General features: G+C 39.6%; 1 protein-coding gene across 1 annotated transcript in view; it reads right to left on the reverse strand.

The window, feature by feature from the left end:
• Positions 1-7,603: 7,603 nt before the first annotated feature.
• Positions 7,604-24,048, reverse strand: part of NLRP14 (NLR family pyrin domain containing 14) — a 44,028-nt gene continuing 27,583 nt past the window's right edge. Inside the window, exons 10-12 of the mRNA XM_066360587.1 lie at positions 23,724-23,894; positions 8,902-9,072; positions 7,604-8,187 (exon numbers count right to left, since the gene is read on the reverse strand). Of these exons, the coding sequence (XP_066216684.1) occupies positions 8,052-8,187; positions 8,902-9,072; positions 23,724-23,894 (478 nt within the window). The 3' untranslated portion in view covers positions 7,604-8,051. The remainder of the gene's footprint in view (positions 8,188-8,901; positions 9,073-23,723; positions 23,895-24,048) is intronic.

Genomic DNA, 24,048 nt, shown 5'->3' on the forward strand with positions numbered 1-24,048 from the left:
TGCAAGAGGGGAAGAATGAGAGAAGAGGGAGGGGTGGCGAGAGAAGCAGATGGTTGCTTCTTACCTGTGCCCTGACCAGGGATCAAACCCAGGTTGTCCATACACCAGGCTGACACTATCCACTGAGTCAGCCAGCCAGCGCCACATATATCTTTTCAAATAATTGTTTTGGATTTCATTGGATAAATACCCAGAAGTGAAACTGGGGTCTTACAGCAGTTCTGGTTTTATTTTTTTGAGGAACCTCCTTACTGTTTTCCACAGTGGCTGCACCAATTTGCAACACCACTAACAGTGTACAGGGGTTCCCTTTTCTCGATATTCTCTCCAACACTTTATTGATAACCATTCTGACAGGTTTGAGGTGATATCTCATTGTAGTTTTAATTTGCATTGCTCTTATGATTAGTGACATTGAGCACCTTTTCACATGTCTATTGGTCACCTGTCCTCTGTAGAATATCTATTGAGGTACACTGCCCATTTTTTATTAGATTGTTTGTATTAAGTTATATGAGTTCTTTACAGATTTTGGATATTAATCCCTTATCAGATGTATCATTAGTGAGTATCTTCTCCCAATTGGTAGGCTTTTAGTTAATGATTTCCTTTGCTGTGCAAAAACTTTTTAGTTTGATGTAGTCTTATTTGTTTATTCACTTTTTTGTTTCCCTTGCCTGAGGAGATATAGCAGAAAAAATAATACTAAAAGCAATATCAGAGTTTACTGCCTATGATTTCTTTTGGAGTTTTAAGGTTTCAGGTCTTACATTTAGGCCTTTAATCCATTTTGAGTTTATTCTTGTAAATGGTGTTAAGAAGGTGATCTAGTTTCATTTTTTAATAACATGAGACTAAAAGAATTGATAAGAATGATTATAGTTTTTATATAAAATGTTACTGCTGTTTGATCTGTTTTCCAGATAATAAGAAATTGTTTTCTCTTCTAAGCCACTTCCAGTAATTTAGTAAATTACACCTTTTTAAGCTAAATAAAAAATTTATCTCTTTCTTCCTACCTGATCCCTCCAAAATTTCAGGTACTCTAATCCATATATTTAAAGGTGTTAACTCTTGGATTCATGTTTCCTATTTAAAGAAAGATCTTACACCTAACACTTAACCAACTGATTTTTAAATTTTAAATTATTAAAAACGCCCTGGCCGGTTGGCTCAGCGGCAGAGCGTCGGCCTGGCGTGCGGGGGACCCAGGTTCGATTCCCGGCCAGGGCACATAGGAGAAGCGCCCATTTGCTTCTCCACCCCCACCCCCTCCTTCCTCTCCGTCTCTCTCTTCCCCTCCCGCAGCCAAGGCTCCATTGGAGCAAAGATGGCCCGGGCGCTGGGGATGGCTCCTTGGCCTCTGCCCCAGGCGCTAGAGTGGCTCTGGTCGGCGGCAGAGCGACGCCCCGGAGGGGCAGAGCATCGCCCCCTGGTGGGCAGAGCGTCGCCCCTGGTGGGCGTGCCGGGTGGATCCTGGTCGGCTGCATGCGGGAGTCTGTCTGTCTCTCCCCGTTTCCAGCTTCAGAAAAATACAAAAAAAAAAAAAAAAAAAATTACTAAAAACTGAAGTAGATGAAGTCGACTGTGAACAACTAATCCAAGATTCTGAACCAGGTCTATATAATCTACACCTTCTTTTTTCCTTACTTCAGTTCTTTCCTAGCTAACAAATAATATTAGAGGCCAAGCACTTGCTATAATAGTTATTGTTTCCTTTTACCCCTTAATTTCTAATTGGAAAGACAATCAACATTAGGCATCATCTTTAAACCTACTTCACAGGTCAAAATGTGCAACTAGTTACACACATAGCCGGGGATGTTTAATGCCTGGCGTTGTCAACCCCAGCAAAGGTACCAGATTTTGAAGAATACCTTTTCCTTGGGCAGGAATTACAGTGATTGTCATATCAACCCAAAAAATCTTCAAATTCTCTTGCACAGTTTCTTTTAAACAGAATTTCTCTTGACCACATCCTAACTGAACAAGTTGGGGTTTGCTCTTTTTTTTGATACTTCTTGTTATACTTGGATAAAATACCTCTGATGAAATAAAAATGAAAGTGGATAAAATCCAGGTATAAGCCAAATGATTAAATACAGGGCCTACTGACACCTCATGATTCTTTAATATCTTCATGAACTTCCCTCAAGTATTGCCTCCTGGGTCAGATCTACTCTTCAAATTGGACTTAGCATTTTGTTTGTTATAAAAATTGTTGCTGTTATAAAACTTTGTCTTGCATAGCTCTATGTTATAAGGACACCACTCTGATAATGGGTGCTCAATGTTTTAACATAATCACAAGACCTTTGATACTTCATATGAAAAACTTTAAGAAACTACAGAAGGTCTTTGCCCTTACACCTAATGGGAAAGCCTTCTTCTATTCTGGTGTTCTTGTTGCTCATATGTGGCCCAAGGCTCCTAAGAGATAAGAAAAACAACTTTCCTCCTACATAGGATGTGACATACTGGGAATGAGTCTTCCTGGTGATGAGGGACCTACAGTGGCATGATATCTCCCTGAGAATGAGCCATCCTGACAATGGAGTATCAACGATGCTTTTAATAATTAGTGTTGCTTTCTAGTAATTGATCAGCAATGCTTTCAAGGAAAATCTTGATCAAAAGAGGGAAAAGGTCCTGGCTGGTTGGCTCAGTGGTAGAGCATTTCCCAGCCTATGGATGTCCCAGGTTAGATTCCTAGTCAGGGCACACAGGAGAAGCTCCCATCTGCTTCTTCACCCCTGCCCCTCTCGCTTCTCTCTCTCTCTTCTCCTCCTGCAGCCATGGCTTGAATGGACCTAGTTGGCCCTAGGTGATAAGGACATCTCCATGGCTTCCACCTCAGGCACTAAGTGCTCTGTTGCTAAGCAATGGAGCAGCAGCTCCAGATGGGCAGAGCATTGCCTACTGTGGGCTTGCAGGGTAGATCTCGGTCAGAGCACATGCGGAGTCTGTCTCTGTGTCTCCCCTCCTCTCAATGAATAAAAAGAAAATGAGGAAAAATATGAAAAATAATATAAACAGAGCTACTTTGAATGGAAGAGCTGCCATCCCAGAGGAACTGCCTTGCACGTCTTACTCCTCAAACCTTTGGAATGTTAAAACAGGGCAAAATAACCTTTGTACTGGGCCTAACGCAACATTACGTCCCGAAAGAACTGTTTGAAAAGACAAGGAAGCAGATATGACTACTGAGTAGATGACTACTGGAATGAAAATTAAAAGAAAATTTAAAACATTGTTTAGAATTAGCTTATCTGCACAAAAAGAAGTATCTTCCTTCTATTGATATAACTGTCCCCCTTTCCTTTCTCATAAATATCCCTTGCCTTTGTCTCCTAAATCAGAATACTATTTGGGTTTCTGCCTGAACTTCTGCTTTCCAAATAGACTTTCTGTCCCCCCCCCTTTTAATGTCAAATAAATGCTTTTTGTCTCTCACTATGGCCTTTTATTTTTAGGTTAACACTTTTATGGTGGATATATAAACACTAGTTCCTCAATTTTTAAAACAGCATTTACTGGTTCTCTTACTAATGAATTGATAATAATCTTTGACAAGTGTTTATCCTGCATGTGTATAAGAGTCATGATTTTATTTTATTTTTTTTTAATTTTTTTTATTTTTTATTTATTCATTTTAGAGAGGAGAGGGAGAGACAGAGAGAGAGGAAAGACAGAGAGAAAGAAGGGGGGAGGAGCTGGAAGCATCAACTTCCATATGTGCCTTGACCAGGCAAGCCCAGGGTTTCGAACCAGCAACCTCAGCATTTCCAGGTCGCTTTATCCACTGCGCCACCACAGATCAGGCAAGAGTCATGATTTTAAATCGTTAAAAATTATATGGTACTACATTACTGGATCCACAATGGGCCAGTTAGAGCCTTTGGAAAACATTTAAAACCAAAGCAGGGATATAGAAGACATTTTTTCTTCTTGGTTGCTAAGCTGAAAGTTTGCAATTTTAAAGCTGCCTGTGACATATTTCTACCACATTTACCCAATACCATAGCCTCAAAATGTTTAAAACAAAAATTTAAAGAACTACAGGAAAAAAATAGAAAATCCCTCCATCATATTAGAAAATAATATTCTTCATAGTATTCTCATAGATTAAGATAGTATTCTCATAGATTAAGCAGAAAAAATTCGTAAAAAAATGTTTTTTATTAAGTTACGGGTGCAGAGGCAGAGAGACACTCTCGCATGCACCCTGACCAGGATCCACCTGGCAAGCCTCCTACTGGGCCATGCTCTGCCTATCTGGGGCCATTGTTCTGTTGCTCCACAACTGAGCTATTTTAGCACTTGAAGGGAGGCCAGCACCCAGTGCCAACTTGTTCGAACCATTCAAACCATGGCTGTGGGAGGATAAGGGGGGAGGGATGGAGAAGCAGATGGTCACTTCTCCTATGTGCCCTAATTGGGTATCAAACCCAGGACTTCCACATGCCGGGCTGATGCTCTACTGCTGCAGGCCAGGACCTACAAAAATAGTTGAAATGCATAATTACAAAGCTTAATTTAATGGAGATGTATGTGTGTGTGTGTGTGTGTGTGTGTGTGTGTGTGTATACATGCTTAATTATGGGAAAATGCCTATTCTTTTCAAGTACACATTAGAAAATTGGTTATATACTAGGTCATAAAGTCTATTTTAACTAATTTCCAAAACCATTTCATACAGAACATGTTATTACCTGATAATAACTCAAAATAAAAATCAATAAGATAATTTTAAAAACACCTAAGTTTGTATAGTCACAAGCATACTTCTATGTGACACATGGGTCGCAGAGAAAAACATTCCAGTGTAAATCAGAAAATATTTGAGCATAGACTCTAATGAAAATACTCCATATTCAAGATTTGGATTCAGCTAAAACATACAGAGAGGGAAATTTATAGTTTTAATGTTTATCACAAAAGAGTCTAAAGGCTAAAAATCAATAGGGTAAATATCTAATTTAAGAGGTTAGCATAATGAAAGAAGGAATTCAAAGATAACAGAAATAATAATTTACAAAATAAATTTTTAAAAAGATAAAATGTAAAGAATCAACAAAGCTAAAGTGTGTTTTAACCACATTATAACTATACTATTTAAAATCGTAAACACTTCCGAACCCAGGGCTGTGTTTAGGACGAGGGGAGTGATTTACCTGATGCACAGGCTTTAAGGAGATGTCCCCCAAAAGCTCCAAAATCAAGATAAATACTATTTCAGTACAATAATTTTAAAAATCAAAACCAACACAAAAATATCCACAACCAATATAAAAAATTATAATCAAGTACCCAACACTGAACTGGCACAAGCCCGAGAACAGTGCCTCCCTGGCCTCACCCCACTCCCGGCCCATGGATGATCTGATAGTGTGATACCAGCCATGTTTTCCAAATCTGAATGGCAAAGCTTCTAGTATACTGTTATTAATTTAGGGTAAACATTCCTCATCACATTATAGATGTACCTGACAAAAAAAGACTAAATTTTATTAAATGCCTTTTCAAAATATATGAAGGTGATTATTTGGTCTTCCTCCATCAACAACTGATGCCATAAATTATAACATTCCTTCTAATTATCTTCTTTCACACTGCTGTTATAAATCACAATTGTCATGGTATATTTTAATTGAATGCTGAAATTAAATTTCAGATATTTATATTTGGTCTTTGCATATATATGCCTAAGTGACATTCAGTTGTAAATTTCTCTATAGTGCTCTCTTTGTGAGATTCTATTATCACCGCTTTTCTAGCTTTATAAAATGAAATGGGAAGGTTATCTTCCTCTATTATGCTCTGAAATGGTTTAAAAAAATGCACAAGAATTTTCCTGTATCTGAAAGTTTGGTAGAAATAACCTTGATAAGCAGCGTTTATCATCTCCTTGGAGTTTTACCTGGGCAGCCTGGAAATACTGTTATCTGTTGTTTGAAGGATAATTACTGCCATGTGAAAGGAATGTCACTTCTCTGATGCAAACACTAGTCCCCTTATTCTGCAGTTTTGAATTCCATGGTTTCAGCTACCCAAGGTCAACCATGGTCCAAAAATATTCAATAAAAAAGTCAAGAAATAAAGAATTCATAAGTCTTAAATTGTGTGTCATTCTGATGAAATCTCACACTGTCCTTCTCCCTCTTGTGTGGAACATGTATCATCCCTTTGTCCACACTGTATATACTCCCCACCTTTAGTCACTTGTAGCCTAGTCCTCTCTGTTATCAGATTGACTGTCACAGCATTACTGTACTTGAGTTCAAGTAACTCTTATTTTACTTAATAATGGCCTCAAAGTGATGCTGGCAATTCATATATGTCAAAGAGAAGCCATAATGTGCTTCCTTTAAGGGAAAAGGTATGTATGTATAGAAGAAAAAAAGTATGTGTATAGGGTTCAGTACTATCTGATGTTTCAGGCATCCACTATGGGTCTTGGAAAGTATCCCCTGTGGAAAAGGGGTGACTATGGTACTTACTTTTCTGAGTCTGTTCTGACAGCCTGTGGCTGACTTTCTTTCTCTAGCCAGCATGAATGTCATGACGGGCATCAACCTCAGTAATGATCCCTCTTCTAAGTATTATCTATGACAACTGTTAGCCATTCCCCTTCTGTGTAGGTATCAGCTCCAGTAATATCACCTATAACTTTTCACATGACTGCCATCTGCCCCCTTCTGACCGCCATGGTCCACTCTTTTTTTCATCCTTGTCACATTATCTCAGGGGCTATTATACCAGCTAAGAGGCCTTCTTATCTCCTACAGACAGGGAGAAAAAAATATATAGTTTGTAGAGGACTAAAGAATGTCACAAATTCTTTGACACTACTTCCATCAAGCATCAAGCAGTGACTGCCCTTGAATCTGGCTGGCCCGTACTGTTCTGACCAATGGAGTAAGACAGAGTAACTTTATGCCAGTTCTGAGCCTACTTTTAAAGAGAACCAGCAACTTCCTCATGGCCTCCATAAAACCTGAACTCTCATCAAGGAACCTTATTTTTTTCTGCTGGAGAGGCCATATGGAGAGGCTCTAAGACTACAGAGAAGAGGGGACCAACCCAACCTAGCCTTCTAGCTATCCTCTCTAAGGCACCAGGCATGTGACCGAAGTCATTTTGGGGCTTCGAGAACAACCTAGCTGTCAGCTCAATAGCACAAAGGGACTCCAGGTTGACGCTCTTGTGGAGTAAAAGAAGGCTTAGCCAAGCTCTTTCTGAATTCGAATCTGCCGAGTCATGACATATAATGAAGTGGTTATTGTTTGAAGCCACTAAGTTTTGGGATTGTTTGTTACATTGCAGTAAGTTTCCAAAACATTCTTTTATAGAAAATTTTATTGTGCCATGTTTCCATCAAACACAGGAACCTGTTTCTCTAACACCAATAATCTTTCTGCCTTCCTTGTATCAAAATAGGCTACAGAAAGTGCTCACTATAGATGTGGACTCCCACTTCGACTAAGACTAGTGATTCTCACATATTAATGCATCAAAAAATTGCATGGGAAATACTAAAAATGCCAGTTCCTAGGACCCTCACCCAGATATTCTGATTCAGTGAGTCTAGTATGAGGCTCAGGAATCTACATTTTAAATAAAGATCCATGTGATTCTAACACTAGTGATCCTAAGAATACACACAGAAAAGCATGCAATAAAATGTACCAGAGATGGCAAAACTGTGAACTAAGCCATGACAGTGGGGACGGAGAGAAAGCAATACAAGGTGTTCTTCCCTGGCCTCATCCTCTAGACTCATTTCTAGGCTTCTCACATCTGGATCCTTAAGCTCTGCATCCAAGGAAAAAGATCAAGGTACACTTTTTACAAAGCTTTATGTTTTTCATTTTATTTTAGCCTTTTCAACTCCTATGTGAAGTAGAACAGACATTTTACAGTGAGATGATTAACCTATATCTAACATCAAATACAGTATGTCTAAGAAGAGTATCTAAAGCTGAGAGCCCCAGGTCTTGTTACTCTGTGGTCTTTCTTTTACTTTTTCAAAGAATATCAAGTTCTTCCAATTAGAAACATTGCCACCAGGAACCATATTCTTCGTTATGATCATTACAGTTGTGCTTAATGACTAGGTGTGGATTGTGAACTCCCACAGCTTCCAGCAGCTTCTGGGCTTCCTCATCAAAGGCCTCTTTGCACAACCTGAAAAAATAAGGGACCATCTCTTCTAAGTATGTAGAATAATTCATTCAAGTTTACCACAGCCCTTTACTTTCTTTGGAAAATGTATTCCAACAGTGGCAGAGGCAGGGAGATTGTTCTTTTATAGTAGAGACAGAATATTAACATGGCTGGGAGTAGAAAAGGAAACTGAGGGATACACTGAGGGGGGTACTGCAGTTGGAGGACAATAGCATATAGCAGAGAAGTAGATTAAAATGTAAAAGGATCCTCCAAGAGCCTTTTTTTAGTCAAGCAAAAAAGTACAACTAATGATGATGAAAGGAGCTAACACATTGTTTATTATATGTTAGGCACTGTTTTAAAGACAAGCTATATTGACTAAGGTGATCAATCCTTAAAATAAGTTTATGTGTAGATATTATCAATTTATTCATTTTATAGATCAGGTAACCAAATCACAGAGAGATTGGAACTAGCACAAGTTCAAATATCTACTAAGTAGCAAGGCCAAAAGTCAAACGCAGATAGTCTGGTTCTAGAGTTCATGGCTCTTCATCACTGTTACATTATGTCTCTCAAAATTCAGTGTTCTATGGGAGAAAAGCAAACAAGAGCCTAGAAAATATCTAGGGATCCACAATTAGATTAACTCCAAGGCCTGCAAAAAACGAGTGGCTCCCCCAATCTCTCATTCCAGAAAATCTTCTCCCAAAGAAGCCAATGAAGACTTACCCTAGAACTTGAAGTTTACATTCAGGAGACCTCAAGACTTCACATAACTTTGTAATTCCTTCACAACCTAACGTATTCTGGGTCAGGTTCATTTTTATCAGTCTTTGGTTGCTGCTGAGAGTAGAGGAGAGATCCTGACAACAGAGCGAAGTCAAACCACAGTATTCCAGCCTACAGGGAAGAGAGACTACAGATAAAATTAATTGTATCCCAAGACAGAGAGCAAGCACACAGAGATCTGTGAGCTTGGAGTGTAGGACAACTCTAGAAATTTAAAATAATAAGCACAATTAGGGGAAATTCAAGGACTCTAAGTACTTATAATACTCATTATTCTACAACTTATAAGCTGAATATATCACTTCTTACTATCATGAATTAAAATTTCATAATTACAGTTGAAGGAATAAATAAAATGTGAAATCACACTAAGGGAAACTATTTGAATATTTGAACAGCATTAAAAATATGGGCAATACTAGGATAGAATATTTTAGAAATATGATATAATTTAAAAAGCAATGTATATAATGAGGTCTCTAGTATCATGCCGTTTATGTAAATAGAAATGAACGCACCAAAAAACAACCTCACATCTTTTACAAGCATACACACAATTCTATGGCAAATTTCAAATATATTAGGTCAGTTGCCTACAAGTAGGGAGAATGATTAGTGAAAATAAGTTAACCAACTAACCAACCAACAATCAATGGGCCTTTGCATAAACCAATGATAATATAATACCATGAACTAAGGAAATATGTTAAAATCAAACTTCTGTATCTGATGATTCTCACAACCAACTAATTTTAATTTTTACTTTATGTTTATCGAGTCATTCAACAATTGAGTGCCTATACAGATACTAAGTATACAAAATATTTTTATTAAGTTGTTGCCCACATGGAACACATATTAACACTGTGGAGCAATAGTCCCAGTAATGACATGAAGTACACAAATATTATAGAAAATAAACCTTAGGGTATAAAGTATTATTAGACATAAAGGATTGTCAAGAATGCATCAGGAAACAATCATTCCAAATTTGTAGTCACTAATAACGGTATCGAAATACATAAAACAAAAACTAACAAGTACAAAATGAAAGACACAATCTAACTGCTCACAAAAATTAGAGGATATTTTATCGCTTCATATTCATTTTGAAATATCCTCTAATTTTTATAAGCAGCAAATAATTATAAAGGAGAGTTTTAACATTTTCACAGTAATTGAATTATCTAGAAAAAAATCACTACAAATATAGATGATTTGAACAAGATTAATAATCTTAACTGATATGAAATACTGCATGTTGTTTCCAAGTGCACTAGGAAGCTAAAATAAAACTGACTATATACTGAACCATGAAGCAAATGTCATCTTATTTTAAAGAACTAAAACCAGGTATATTCTCAGACCACAATGCTAGAGAGTAAATATTAAAAAAGAATAAGAAACTTCTCTTATGTTTCATAATCAAGAAATATACTTTAAAATAACCCATGAGTGAGGCGGCAAGATGGTGACGGAGTAGGCGGACGTACCAACTTCCACCTCCCAGAACCAAAGTGGATTACAACATAATTTTAAGAACCATCATCTGGAAAAACCAACTTTGGACTAAGAGGAATTTTCAACCAAGGAACACTGAAGAAGCCACACTGAGACTGGTAGGAAAAGCAGAAATATGGAGAGAGCTGCCCAGCTCCCGAGAGCGAATGGCAGCCCAGAGAACCTTGCCTGGCAGGAAGTGAGTTTAACAGAGAGGAGAGGGTCCTGGGCCCCAGGAACAAAGGCCCAGCCTGCATCCCCAGAGCCTAGAAGAGGCACACGGACAGTATTTAGCTGTGAAACAAGTCAGGATACTGTTTGTGAGAAAGAAACAGATTTCTCAGACCCAGGGTTCTTCTTAAAGGGACCACGCAGAAATCCACTCTCACAACCACCCTCCCGGGGCTCTGGGGGACAGGAGAGAGGAGAGGACCAGAGCAGCAGGAAGAGAGTGTTATCTAGGAGGCACAGGGAGAAACACTTTGAGGGACAGTCACCCTAACCCCTGGGCTGAGTCACCCCCCAAATCTAAAGTGAATATTTCCTCTGGAATCAGCAATACCAGCAAAGATAAGCAGGAGACCAGCCAAAGAAGCTCTCCCGTGGCACTCAGAGTAGAGTCACTTAGAAAGAGAGAGCCTTCAGGAATAGAGAATTGAGTGCTAGGGTCCGAGCTGCACTGCCCTGACCCACACTGCTGAGGGCTCGCCAGAGGGCGGGTAGCGGCGGGACGTGGCAGCGCGGACCCGTCAGCAGGGATGGAAACTGGGCTGGCCATGACTGAAGCCCAGCATGAGCTCAGTCTCGCCTGGCGGGCATGGAGTGAACACACAAAAGTGGTCCAGCCTGGCTGCAGGGCCAGACAAGCTAGAGCGGTCCTGCCTGCAATCCTGCCCACAGGAGAAAGGTGAAAGCCTGGGAACTGCAGAGACCCACAGCTGAGCACCAGGGCATGCAGCCCTGCCCAGCCTGCAGAGCTGGGGCTTGTGGCCAATGCGTGAAAACAGCTCCGCCAGCAGGGGCCGGGTGAAAGCCCAGGAACAGGCTGAGAAATGGAGACCCATGGCTGAGCGTGGTTGTGTGGCCCCACCTAGCCCACAGAGACAGGGCTTGCCGCCGCACAGCTACGCCTGCAGGGGCAGGGTGAAAGTCCGGGAACAGGCAGACACCCGTGGCTGAGCATAGGTCCACAGCCCTGCCCATGGTGCCAAGGTTTGCGGCTCCCTGGTGCAGAGCGCAGCCCCAACTGCAGGGGCTGGGCAAAGGACAAGGCTGGTGGAGGCTTGTAGACCTGGGCACGTGAACACAGCCCCTCCCATGGAGGAGAGGCAGAAACCGCAGGGACTGCTGCAGTGGGCCGGCGCTGGAAATGCACATACCCCAATGCCCCAGGCAGAAGCAGAAGTGGTGGTGGGCCTGCAGACAGACCACACCTAGGAAACACACAGAGGCCACACCCATGGGGCACCAGTGGCCACACCCTTCTTATACACAGACAAAATGGGAAGCAGAGAAATGCAACCCAAATAAATCAAGAGAAATCCCCAAAAAAGGACTTGAATGAGTCAAATATAACCAAATTACCAGATGCAGAGTTTAAAATAATGATTGTTGGGATGCTCAATGATCTTAGAACAACAATAGATGGACATAACAAACATCTAAATAAAGAGATAGCAAGTATAAAAAAGGACATTGAAATAATAAAAAAGAATCAGTCAGAAATGACAAATACAATATCAGAAATGAAGACCACAATATAAGAAATTAAAAGCAGGAAGGATGAAGCTGAGGATCGAATCAGCAAGTTAGAGGACAAGATAAACAAAGGCACAGAAGCAGAGCAGCAAATGAGACTCAAAAAGTCTGAGGAAACTCTAAGACAGCTCTGTGACAACATGAAGAAAAATAACATCCATATCATAGGGGTTCCTGAAGAAGAATAGAAAGCAACCAAACGGCACTGTGATTGGCCCACTATGAAAGCTGGAACGCCGACTAGTGGATGGGAGGGAACAGGTTGGTCAGCACTGCAAAAGTGGGCGGTTTTTATAAAAAGGTTCGCTATCATGGGGATAGAAACCTTGTTCAATCCAATTATAGCTGAAAACTTCCTTAATTGATGCAGGGAAAAGTCACACAAGTTCAAGAAGCACAGAGAATTCCATTAAAGAGAAACCCAAAGAAATCTACACCAAGACACATCATAATTAAAATACCAAGCTAAGAGATAAAAAGAAAATATTAAAAGCTGCTAGAGAAAAAAAGGCTATCACCTACAAAGGAGCCCACATAAGGATGACATCCGACTTCTCAACAAAAACACTTGAGGCCAGAAGGGAATGGCAAGAAATACTCAAAGTAATGCAGAACAAGAGCCTATAACCAAGACTACTTTATCCAGCAAGGCTATCTTTTAAAATTAAAGGAGCAATAAAAAGCTTCCAAGAAAAAAAAATCAAGAAATCTATTACAACCCAACCAATGCTGCAAGAAATGTTAAGGGGCCTGCTATAAACAGATCAAAGGGGGAAAAGAATAAGCAAAAGAGGAATACAGCTTTAAAGAATAAAATGGCAATAAACAACTACAAATCAATAATAACCTTAAATATAAATGTATTAAATGATCCAATCAAAAGACACAGGGTAGCTGCATGGATAAGAAAACAGAACCCATATATGATATATGCTGTCTACAAGAGACATGCCTTAAAACAAAAGATGCACATAGACTGAAGGTAAAATGATGGAAAAAAATATTTCATGCAAATGGAATAAAAAAAAAGCTGGGGTAGCAATACTTATATCAGACAAAATAGATTTTAAAACAAAGGCTATAGTAAGAGATAAATGAGGCCACTACATAATGATAAAGGGAGCAAACAGGAAAATATAACCGTTATAAATATCTACGCACCTAATATAGGAGCACTTAAATATATAAAGGAGACTTTAATGGATATAAAGGGTGAGATCAATAGCAATACTGTAATAGTAGGGGATTTCAATACCCCAGTAACATCACTAGCTATATCCTCAAGAAAGAAAATTAACAAAGAAACAACAGACTTAAAGGACACACTAGATCAATTGGATTTAATAGATATCTTCAGAACCTTTCACCCTAAAGCAGCAGAATACACATGCTTTTCAAATGCTCATGGTACATTCTCTAGGATAGACCACATCTTAGGGCACAAAAGCGGTCTCAACAAATTTAAAAGATTGAAATCATATCAGGCATTTTCTCTGATCACAATGGCATGAAACTAGAAATCAACCACAACAGAAAAACTGAAAAATACTCAAACACATAGAAACTAAATACCATGTTATTAAATAATGAATGGGTTAACAATGAGATCAAAGAAGAAATTAAAAAAATCCTACAAATGAATGATAATGAGCATACATCAACTCAAAATTTATGGGACAGAGCAAAAGCAGTCCTGAGAGGGAAGTTCATAGCATTAAAGGCATACCTTAAGAAGCTAGAAAAAACTCAAATAAACACCTGCAACCTGCCTCTAAAAGAACTAGAAAAAGAACAGCAAGTAAAGCCCAGAGGTTGTAGAAGAAAGGAAATAATAAAGATCAGAGCAGAAATAAATGACATAGAGGCTAAAGAAACAATACAGAGGATCAATGAAACTAGGAGCTGGTTCTTTCAAAAGGTAAACAAGATTTATGAACCTTTAACCAGACTCACCAAGAAAAAAAGAGAGAAGACTCAAATAAAATTAGAAATGAGAGTGGAGAAATAACAACTGACACAGCAGAAATACAAAGAAATGTAAGAAAATACTATGAAGAACTGTATGCCAAAAACTTAGACAACCTAGGTGAAATGAACAAATTCTTTGAAACATATAATCTTCCAAAAATTAATATGGAAGAATCAGAAAACCTAAACAGACGGATTACAACAAATGAGATAGAAACGGTTATCAAAAAACTCCCAACAAAGAAAAGTCCTGGGCCTGATGGCTTCACAAGTGAATTCTACCAAATATTCAAAGAAGAACTAACTCCTATCCTTCTCAAGCTATTTCACAGAATTCAAGAGGAAGGAAGACTTCCAAGCTCCTTTTCTGAGGTGAGCATAATTTTGATTCCAGGCAAAGACAACACAAAGAAAGAAAATTATAGGCCAATATCCCTGATGAATTTAGATGTTAAAATCCTCAACAAAATATTAGCAAACCAGACCCAGCAATATATGAAAAAAAATCAGACATCATGATCAAATGGGATTTATTTTATGGAGGACAATGCTGGTACAATATTTGCAAATCAATCAATGTGATTCATCACACAAACAAAAGGAAGGAGAAAAACCACATGATAATTTCAATAGATGCAGAAAAAGCATTTGATAAAATCCAGCACCCACTCATGATCAAAACTCTCAGCAAAGTGGGAATACAGGGAACATACCTCAACATGATAAAGGCCATCTATGACAAACCCACAGCCAACATCATACTCAATGGCCAAAAATTAAAATCAATCCCCTTAAGATCAGGAACAAGGCAGAGGTACCCCCTTTCACCACTCTTATTCAACATAGTTCTGGAATTCCTAGTCACAGCAATTAGACAAGAAGAAATAAAAGGCATCCAAATTTGAAAAAGAAGTAAAACTATCATTATTTGTAGATGATATGATACTGTATATAGAAAACCCTAAAGTCTCAGTCAAAAAACTACTGGACCTGATAAATGAATTCAGCAAGGTGGCAGGATATAAAGTTAATACTTAGAAATCAGAGGCATTTATATACACCAACAATGAACTGTCAAAGAAATTAAGGAAACAATCCCCTTCACTATTGCAACCAAAAAAATAAAGTACCTAGGAGTAAATTTAACCAAGGAGATTAAAGACTTGTACTCAGAAAATTATAAAACATTGATAAAAGAAATCAAGGAAGATACAAACAAATGGAAGCATATACCGTGCTCATTGTTAGGAAGAATAAACATCATTAAAATGTCTATATTACCCAAAGCAATTTATATATTCAGTGCAATACCAATTAAAATACCAATGACATACTTCAAAGATATAGAACACATATTCCAAAAATTTGTATCGAACCAAAAAAGAACACAAATAGCCTCAGCAATCTTGAAAAGGAAGAATAAAGTGGAAGGTATCACACTTCCTCATATCAAGTTATAGTGTAAGGCCATTGTACTCAAAACAGCCTGGTACTGGCATAAGAACAGGCATATAGATCAATGGAACAGAATAGAGAACCCAGAAATAAACACACACCTTTATGGACAACTGATGTTTGACAAAGGAGGTAAGAGCATACAGTGGAGTAAAGACAGCTTCTTTACCAAATGATGTTGGGAAAATTGGACAGCTACCTGCAATAAAATGAAACTAGACCACCAACTTATACCATTCACAAAAATGAACTCAAAATGGATAAAAACTTAAATGTAAGTCATGAAACCATAAGCATCTTAGAAGAAAACATAAGCAGTAAGCTCTCTGACATTTCTCACAGCAATATATTTGCCGATTTGTCTCCACAGGCAAGTGAACATACATAGGTGGGACATAAAAATGAGACTCACAGATATGGACAAGAGGGTGGTGGTTTACGGGGGGGGGGGCTGAGGGAGGGTAGGTTCACAAAGAAAACCAGATAGAAGGTGACAGTAGACAATTTGACTTTGGGTGATGGATATGCAACATAATCAAATGTCAAAATAACCTGGTTTATGGCAGCATTATTCACAATAGCGAAGATCTGGAAACAGCCTAAGTGCCCATCAGAGGATGAAAAAGCTGTGGTATATATATATACAATGGAAAAGTATAGGGCCATGAAAAAGAAGGAAATCTTAACTTTTGCGACTACATGGATGGACCTGGAAACTATTATGTTAAGTGAAATAAACCAGGCAGAGAAAGAAAAATATCATATGACCTCAGTCATTTGAGAAATCCAATGAACAAAGTGAACTGAGGAACAGAATTGAGACAGAGGAGAGGTCAAAGGGACCAGAGGAAAAGACAACAGAGGGAAAGGGGATGATAGGATGGGATAAACCTGAAGGAAAGGGGGGAGGGTATTTTGGGGAGGGGGACAAGGGAGATGTTGAGGGGAATATGGGGGAGGGGCGATGCATTCGGGGCAACACTAGAATCTATGTAAACACAATCAATTAAAATCAGTTAAAATATAAAATAATCCATGAGTCAGGCCCTGGCCATTTGACTCAGCAGTAGAGTGTCGGCCTGGCATGTGGGAGTTCTGGGTTCAATTTCTGGTCAGGGCACACAGGAGAAGCAACCATCTGCTTCTCCACTCCTCCACTTCCCCTTCTCTCTTTTTCTGTCTCCTACCCTCCCGCAGCAATTTGGCCCCAGAGCTTGCCAGGTGGACCCTTGGGGCAATGCAGGAGTCTGGTTCTGCCTCCTTGCCTCCTGCCTATCACTTAATAAAAAAAAATAAAAAAAAACTAAAATAACCCATTAGTTAAAGAGTTAAAATACTCAACTGCAAAAGGCAGTTAAGTATTTTAGACTCAAAAAGAGTAACACATAATATCAAAACTTGAAGGATGGAGTGACTTTTGGTGATGGTTATACAACATATTCAACAGTCCAAATGCTATAGAAATGTTTACCTGAAACCTATGTATTCTTATTGATCAATGTCACCCTGTTAATTTTCTAAATTAAAAAAAAATTAATTTAAAAAAATTAAAAAAGTAAGAAGGATGAAGTTAATGCAGTGATTTAAAGGCAAATCATAACCATAAATTTGTGTTGGAAAAGAAGAAATATATATGAACTAAGCATCCAACTTAAGAATTTAGAAAAAGAATGGTAAAATAAATTCAACCAAAATAGAAGAAAAGAAATAAGTAATTAATGAAGTATCACTAGAGATATAGATCACTAGAGATAATTTATAAATTAAGCAGATAATAGTATTAAGACTCTTGCCAATAAGTTTTAAAATTTAAATGAACACTTGACCAGGCACAGTGGAGAGAGCATCAGCCTGGGATGCTGAGGACACAGGTTCAAAGCCCCAAGACCGCTAGCTTGAGTGCAGGCTCACCAGCCTGAGCACGGGGCTGCTGGCTGGAGCACAGAATTACAGACATAACTCCATGGTCACTGGCTTAAGACCAAAGGTCGCTGGCTTGAGCAAGGGGTCACTGGCTCAGCTGTAGCCCCCTCCTCCCCCCATCAAGGCACATATGAGAAAGCAATCAATGAACAACTAAGGTGCTGCAATAAGAATTGATGCTTCTCATCTCTCTTCCTGTCTGTCTCGCTAAAAAATTTTTTTAAACAGATAAAAGCACAGGAATACTATTACCAAGATTGCTCAATAAGAGAAAATCTACATAATGCATAATTATTTTAAAAGTTAAATCAAAAGTAAGAAAAGTGAGCACACAAAGGAAACTTCAGATCATACAGCTTCATCAGAAATTTCTACAAAGCTCATAAAAAAGCAATTCCACTCTTACACAATCATATGCCAAAACACACACCTGACGAGTTAAATTTTAAAATCTAAGTCTGACAAAATTTGCAAGAGTCACCCTTATACACTGGCAGTGGTAGAATTAATTGGTACAATCCTCTTGACAATATCTGATAAGTTTGAAAACATATTCCCTCATGATATAACAAGTCTATTCCTAATTATTTACCTTAGATAAATGTGTGTGCATGTGCCTCAGAATTTAAGTATTAAAATATTTATAACCACACTAAGTCATAAAAGAAAGTAAATGAAAACATCTCAAAGTCCACCTACGATAGAATGGTTATTACAGATTTTGGTGTGGTCATCTATCAAAATCTTTTTTATTTTAAGATTTTATTTTTTGATTTTTAGAGAGAGAAGACTGAGGGAGAGAGAGGCAGGGGAAGAGTGGGAAGCATCAACTTGTTGCTTCTCATATGTGCCTTAACCTGACAAGCCCGGAGTTTCGAACCGGCAACCTCAGCATTCCAGGTCGACGCTTTATCCACTGCACCACCACAGGTCAGGCCAAAGATGTTTTAAAGCAATAAAAATAAATTAACTACAGCTACCTGAAGCAACTGGTTGACTCTTACCATCATAACATTGACAGTATAGAATACATAAAGTATCATTCCATGTATATAGTTCAAAATCAGGCAAAATTCAACTGTATTTATAGTTTAAGATTACATACACTCATGGGTCACTGTAAAAGAAAACAAGTAAATGACTGCCATAAAGTCAGGATAATGGCTGCTTCTTGGGGAGGAGGGAAGAAGTTGTGATTTTGAAAGAATGACTGAGGGGAATTTAGTTGGGAAAACTCAAATTTCCCTGCTTGGGTGAGGTTACATCTACTTTTATTTTTAAAATAATTAGTTTTATTCACTTTTCTGTATTTATTTTATATTTCATAATGAAATTGTTTAAGATATGATGTGGCAGAGCTTAAAAATAACAGAAAAGAAACATAAAAATGATAGAATGAAAGTCATGTTAGAAGTGGGCAAGTGTACTTCCACAACTTCTGAATGACTCAAATGACTGCTTGGCTGTGTTCCTAGTATTTTGCTCATCCTTCCTCTGAGAGTTTCCAAGTGAGTCCATTGCCTGCTAGGACTGAAACTAGTTGTAGAAAAGTCTGAAACGATCAGATTATTCTCCTTCAATGTCCTTATTTGTTAAAAAAAATACTTACATTTTGGCCTAAATGTCCAGGTCCAATAATTTGTCCTGTGTTAACTTTTCTTTATTAATATTTTTTTGGGGGACATGGCATGCTTTTAAAATCTGTAGATTATGCTCTTTGGGGGTAGGGTTTCCTATCTTTAATTTTTGCTTATCTATTTTCCCAATTTTTCTTCAAGATCACTAATTATGCTTATGTTGGATCTCTTGTCAGTATTCCTTATCTGTAATTTTCTTTAATCTTTTAAAACTCATTCTTCTGTTGCTTGATATTTTCTAATCTATCCTACATATTCCTAAGTGCATTTTTAGCAGTTGTAAAAATGCTGAAAAGTATTTTTAACAGAGAAGGGCACTAAAGGGTAAGAATCCACTGGTTTCAGACTTTTCTACAATTAGTTTCAATACTAGCAGGCAGTTGACCCTCTGGAAAACTCTGAAGAAAGATGACTAAAATACTACATACACATCCAAGCAGTCATTCAAGTTGATAGTGGGGAAAAAAGACATTAGCAGATATGAAATAACTAAGGAGTACAGCACCCATGTTCTCTATTTTGAGGAAACAATAGGTCAAGAGTCAAGGTATTCAATGAACATTCCATGGTCTCTGCAAGCATCTGGTATTGCTGAGATTTGGAATGGCCCCTCAAAATTAAATAAAAAATATTTCCTTTTTTTCTTTTCTTTTTCTTTTTTTTTTTTAGAGAGAGGGAGAGAGTAAGGGGGACAGCAGGCAGGGACAGAGAAAGGAAGTGAGAGAGATGAGAAGCATCAACTCATAGTTGCAACACTTTAGTTGTTCACCAAGTCAAAAAGATTTCTAACTACCTCCCTCACTAACTATAGGTTTATATATCTTAGCAGGGCAGTTTGGTCACTAAATGCAACTATTTCTTGAAATGGTTCATGTCTTTTTGGCCTCCTCCTGGTTAATAATTATAGGATGACAGTGAGAGAAGGTTATATAAAACTATTTTGAAATTTCAGGATTGCATCCGGACCATTCCTGGGCACAGTGCTTTTCCTTCCCGAGCAGTAACTCCAGGTCAGCCTGATTGGTATACCCTCCAGGTAGCTAGCCAGCAAGAAAGAACCTTTGGTGTTTAAACTACTCAGTTCAGATGCCTGGATTCTCTTTTGGATTGGCTAGGCCTCATGATGATAATGATCATTTGGTTGAGTACAATACTAGACAAGAACTAAGGTATAGCGTATAATGGCTTTCTGTAAATACTGTAAAATTACTTTTCTCTCTTCCACCTGATCCCTCTGGACTGAGGGTCAGGTCCAAGTGGGGGATGATTAGAGAAAGAGTGAAGTTGTGCACACTGGGACAGGACACACTGACTTCATGGCTTGGGGGAGAGTAGCAATACCAATACATGGGAAAGGACACCTTAGAACCTGAGAGGGGCAAGGACTGGGGAGAACCATTAATATTCTCTTTTTCACAATAATGGGTCCAACAATGCTCCCAGAAAAATAATGGTATGATCTGTGTTTAGTCAAGCAGCAACAGCTATGGCTAGCATGTTGTCCACATGCTATGAAAACAGAAAATCTCATGTAGACATGGCAGACATTAGCTATTCTGCTGTGCTTCAGACTGTTGGTAGCAGCCCCCAAATGTGGACCCCTCCATTTGTTTACAAACACAAGTACAACTTTGTTTTGATCTGACCAATACAAAAATCATCAGCTTCCCGATGCCAGAACAGCCTAGGTTAGGCCATGTATGGCAAACAAAACAGCTGTGACTACCTACCTGACAGCCCCAAATCCATGTAGTGGTGACCCAAGTAAATATAACAAATTCCACACTGCAGTGACGAGGGCCACATCACCCACTGAATGTCTCTTTAATGGGGATGGGATTGTGGTCCATATTCTGCCATTCTGCCCCCTTTATATACTGTCAATGACAGCAAGATCAGCAGGTCATTCTACACTCCCTTCTATGAGCTGTAATGTGTAAAAAGCCTTATTGTTCCTCCCTGGGTCTAACTCAATTGGCTGAGTCTAGGACGCCAGGTGCATAGTTGAAGCCAATACTGCAATTTGGCCTCCTCCTATGCTTGGACTTCTGTTGATAGTAGTTTTAATTAAATGGTGTATCAGACAAATTGAACAAACTTGGTCCTATCCTCTGTTGGTCTGATTAATCACAGTGGCCAATGGAATGCTACATCCTTGTGAAAATACATCAGAAGCCAAGACTGTATTGTGTAGAAAAAAGGAGTGGATATTGTTGGAAAACCTTCTATGGGTCTTTCAGCCTCTTACATTTTTGCTGACAAAAATGCAAGACCCTGACAAGTTTTTACCTGGGCCTTTCCCTAGGATGTGTGTGCAATGAGCAGCCTTGAGGGATGAGGCAATATCTCCCCTTCTAGGACAAAGAACAGGCTTGCTCACTGCTTGCCATAAAATGGCGTGTTCCCAAACTCAATGTTCCTCTCTTGGAGTGCAACCTATTGCATGGGCAGTATAGTATCTACCAGGCCCTTCACAATGACCCTGTGGACTTAAGGAACCAGGAAACTGACATAAACATGCTCAATGCTTGTGTAGCTACACTGGGAGTAATACAGCCCTCTGTCTCCGACAGGATTCTATGCCTCCTGCCAGCACCCATGAGACAGGAACAGATTAACTTATTAGGTGATAAGTAGGATAAAATTAAATTTCAGACCCAACAGTTACAACATCATTGCGGTGATAAAAATATATAAACAATCAATGGAAGCACAGGGAAAAGTAACACTTTCTTGGAAGGTTCAGAGAGACACATCACAGTGGGGCTTCCCGCACGTAAAGCAAAATTTTTGACCCGGAAGTCAGTAATTCATGCGGTATGAGTAAAAATGTACTCTCCAATATTAGTACAAGATTAAAAAATATAGGCCCTGGCCAGTTAGCTCAGTGGTAGAGCGTCAGCCTGGCGTGCAGAAGTCCCGAGTTCGATTCCCGGCCAGGGCACACAGGAGAAGCGCCCATCTGCTTCTCCACCCCTCCCCCTCTCCTTCCTCTCTGTCTCTCTCTTCCCCTCCCACAGCCGAGGCTCCATTGGAGCAAAGATGGCCCAGGCACTGGGGATGGCTCCTTAGCCTCTACCCCAGGTGCTAGAGTGGCTCTGGTCGCAACAGAGCGACGCCTGGAGGGGCAGAGCATCACCCCCTGGTGGGCAGAGCGTCGCCCCCTGGTGGGCGTGCCGGGTGGATCCTGGTCAGGCGCATGCGGGAGTCTGTCTGACTGTCTGTCCCTGTTTCCAGCTTCAGAAAAATACAGAAAGAAAAAAAAAAAGATTAAAAAAAATATAAAGGCCCTGGCCGGTTGGCTCAGCGGTAGAGCGTCGGCCTGGCATGCGGGGGACCCGGGTTCGATTCCCGGCCAGGGCACATAGGAGAAGCGCCCATTTGCTTCTCCACCCCCCCCTCCTTCCTCTCTGTCTCTCTCTTCCCCTCCTGCAGCCAAGGCTCCATTGGAGCAAAGATGGCCCGGGCACTGGGGATGGCTTCTTGGCCTCTGCCCCAGGCGCTAGAGTGGCTCTGGTCGCGGCAGAGCGATGCCTGGAGGGGCAGAGCATCGCCCTCTGGTGGGCAGAGCATTGCCCCTGGTAGGCGTGCCCGGTGGATCCCGGTCGGGCGCATGCGGGAGTCTGTCTGACTGTCTCGCCCCGTTTCCAGCTTCAGAAAAACAAAAACAAAAACAAAAAAAACACAAAAAAATATATAAACAATATCTGAACATAAGTATTCAGAACATAGGATTAGATTTTATTAGATTACAAACTCCTTGCGAGCATCAACAGCATTTTTCTAGATAGAAGATGATTAGTAAAATCTTCCAATTTAATAAGAATAATTAATATAAGGCCAGATGGGATATCTGGAGGATGACAGAATGTGAAAAACCTAAATTAAATATCATTTATTTAATACTTAGCCTGTCCAAGGCACTAAGAAGAATGCAAAGAAATGTGAACTATGGCTTCTTTTTTGTTTGTTTTTCTGAAGTTAGAAGCGGGAAGGCAGTCAGACAGACTCCTGCATGTGATCCCGACTGCGATCCACCCAGCATGCCCACCAGGGGGCGATGCTCTGCTCATCTGGGGCATTGTTCTGCTGCGGCCGGAGCCATTCTAGCGTCTGAGGCGGAGGCCATGGAGCCATGCTCAGTGCCTGGGTCAACTTTGCTCCAATGGAGCCTTGGCTGCGGGAGAGGAAGAGAGAGACAGAGAGGAAGGAGAGGGGGAGGGGTGGAGAAGCAGATGGGTGCTTCTCTTGTGTGCCCTGACCGGGAATCAAACCCAGGACTTCCACACGCCGGGCCGACACTTTACCGTTGAGCCAACCAGCCAGGGCCTGAACTATGGCTTCTATACTAACAACATGTAATACATATTGATCCATATATTTGAAATTCAGATTCTCATTTCTGTGGGTAACTTCCTTTTAACCCCATTTATTTTCCATCCTCTCACCATATATTAAATTTCTTCTAGTTATTCTAGCCACCAAATAACTATCATTTTCCTAATGGAAAACTAAACTCACCCAAGCCTCTGAATATTACAGTTTGGCTGTCTCAAAGTTTCACACAGAATTTTAACTCCATCGTCCTGCAAGTCATTGTTCCCAAGGTCCAGGCTCCGCAGGTTTGGGTTGTTCAGAACAGCAGAAGCCAGATCCAGACAACATGCACTAGTGAGAACACAACCCATCAATCTGCAAGAAATACAAAAGAACAATGAGATGTTTAGTTGTGAGGCTTAGTTTATTCCTGGGAGAGATGTCCAGATATCTGAGCCTTTGTTCTCACCCTTTTCTATCTATAATCCAGAATGCACATAGGAGGGTCTAAAATTACCAATAGAAACAT

This window comes from Saccopteryx leptura, chromosome 1 (genome assembly GCF_036850995.1).
Source record: "Saccopteryx leptura isolate mSacLep1 chromosome 1, mSacLep1_pri_phased_curated, whole genome shotgun sequence".
Lineage (NCBI taxonomy): Eukaryota > Metazoa > Chordata > Mammalia > Chiroptera > Emballonuridae > Saccopteryx > Saccopteryx leptura.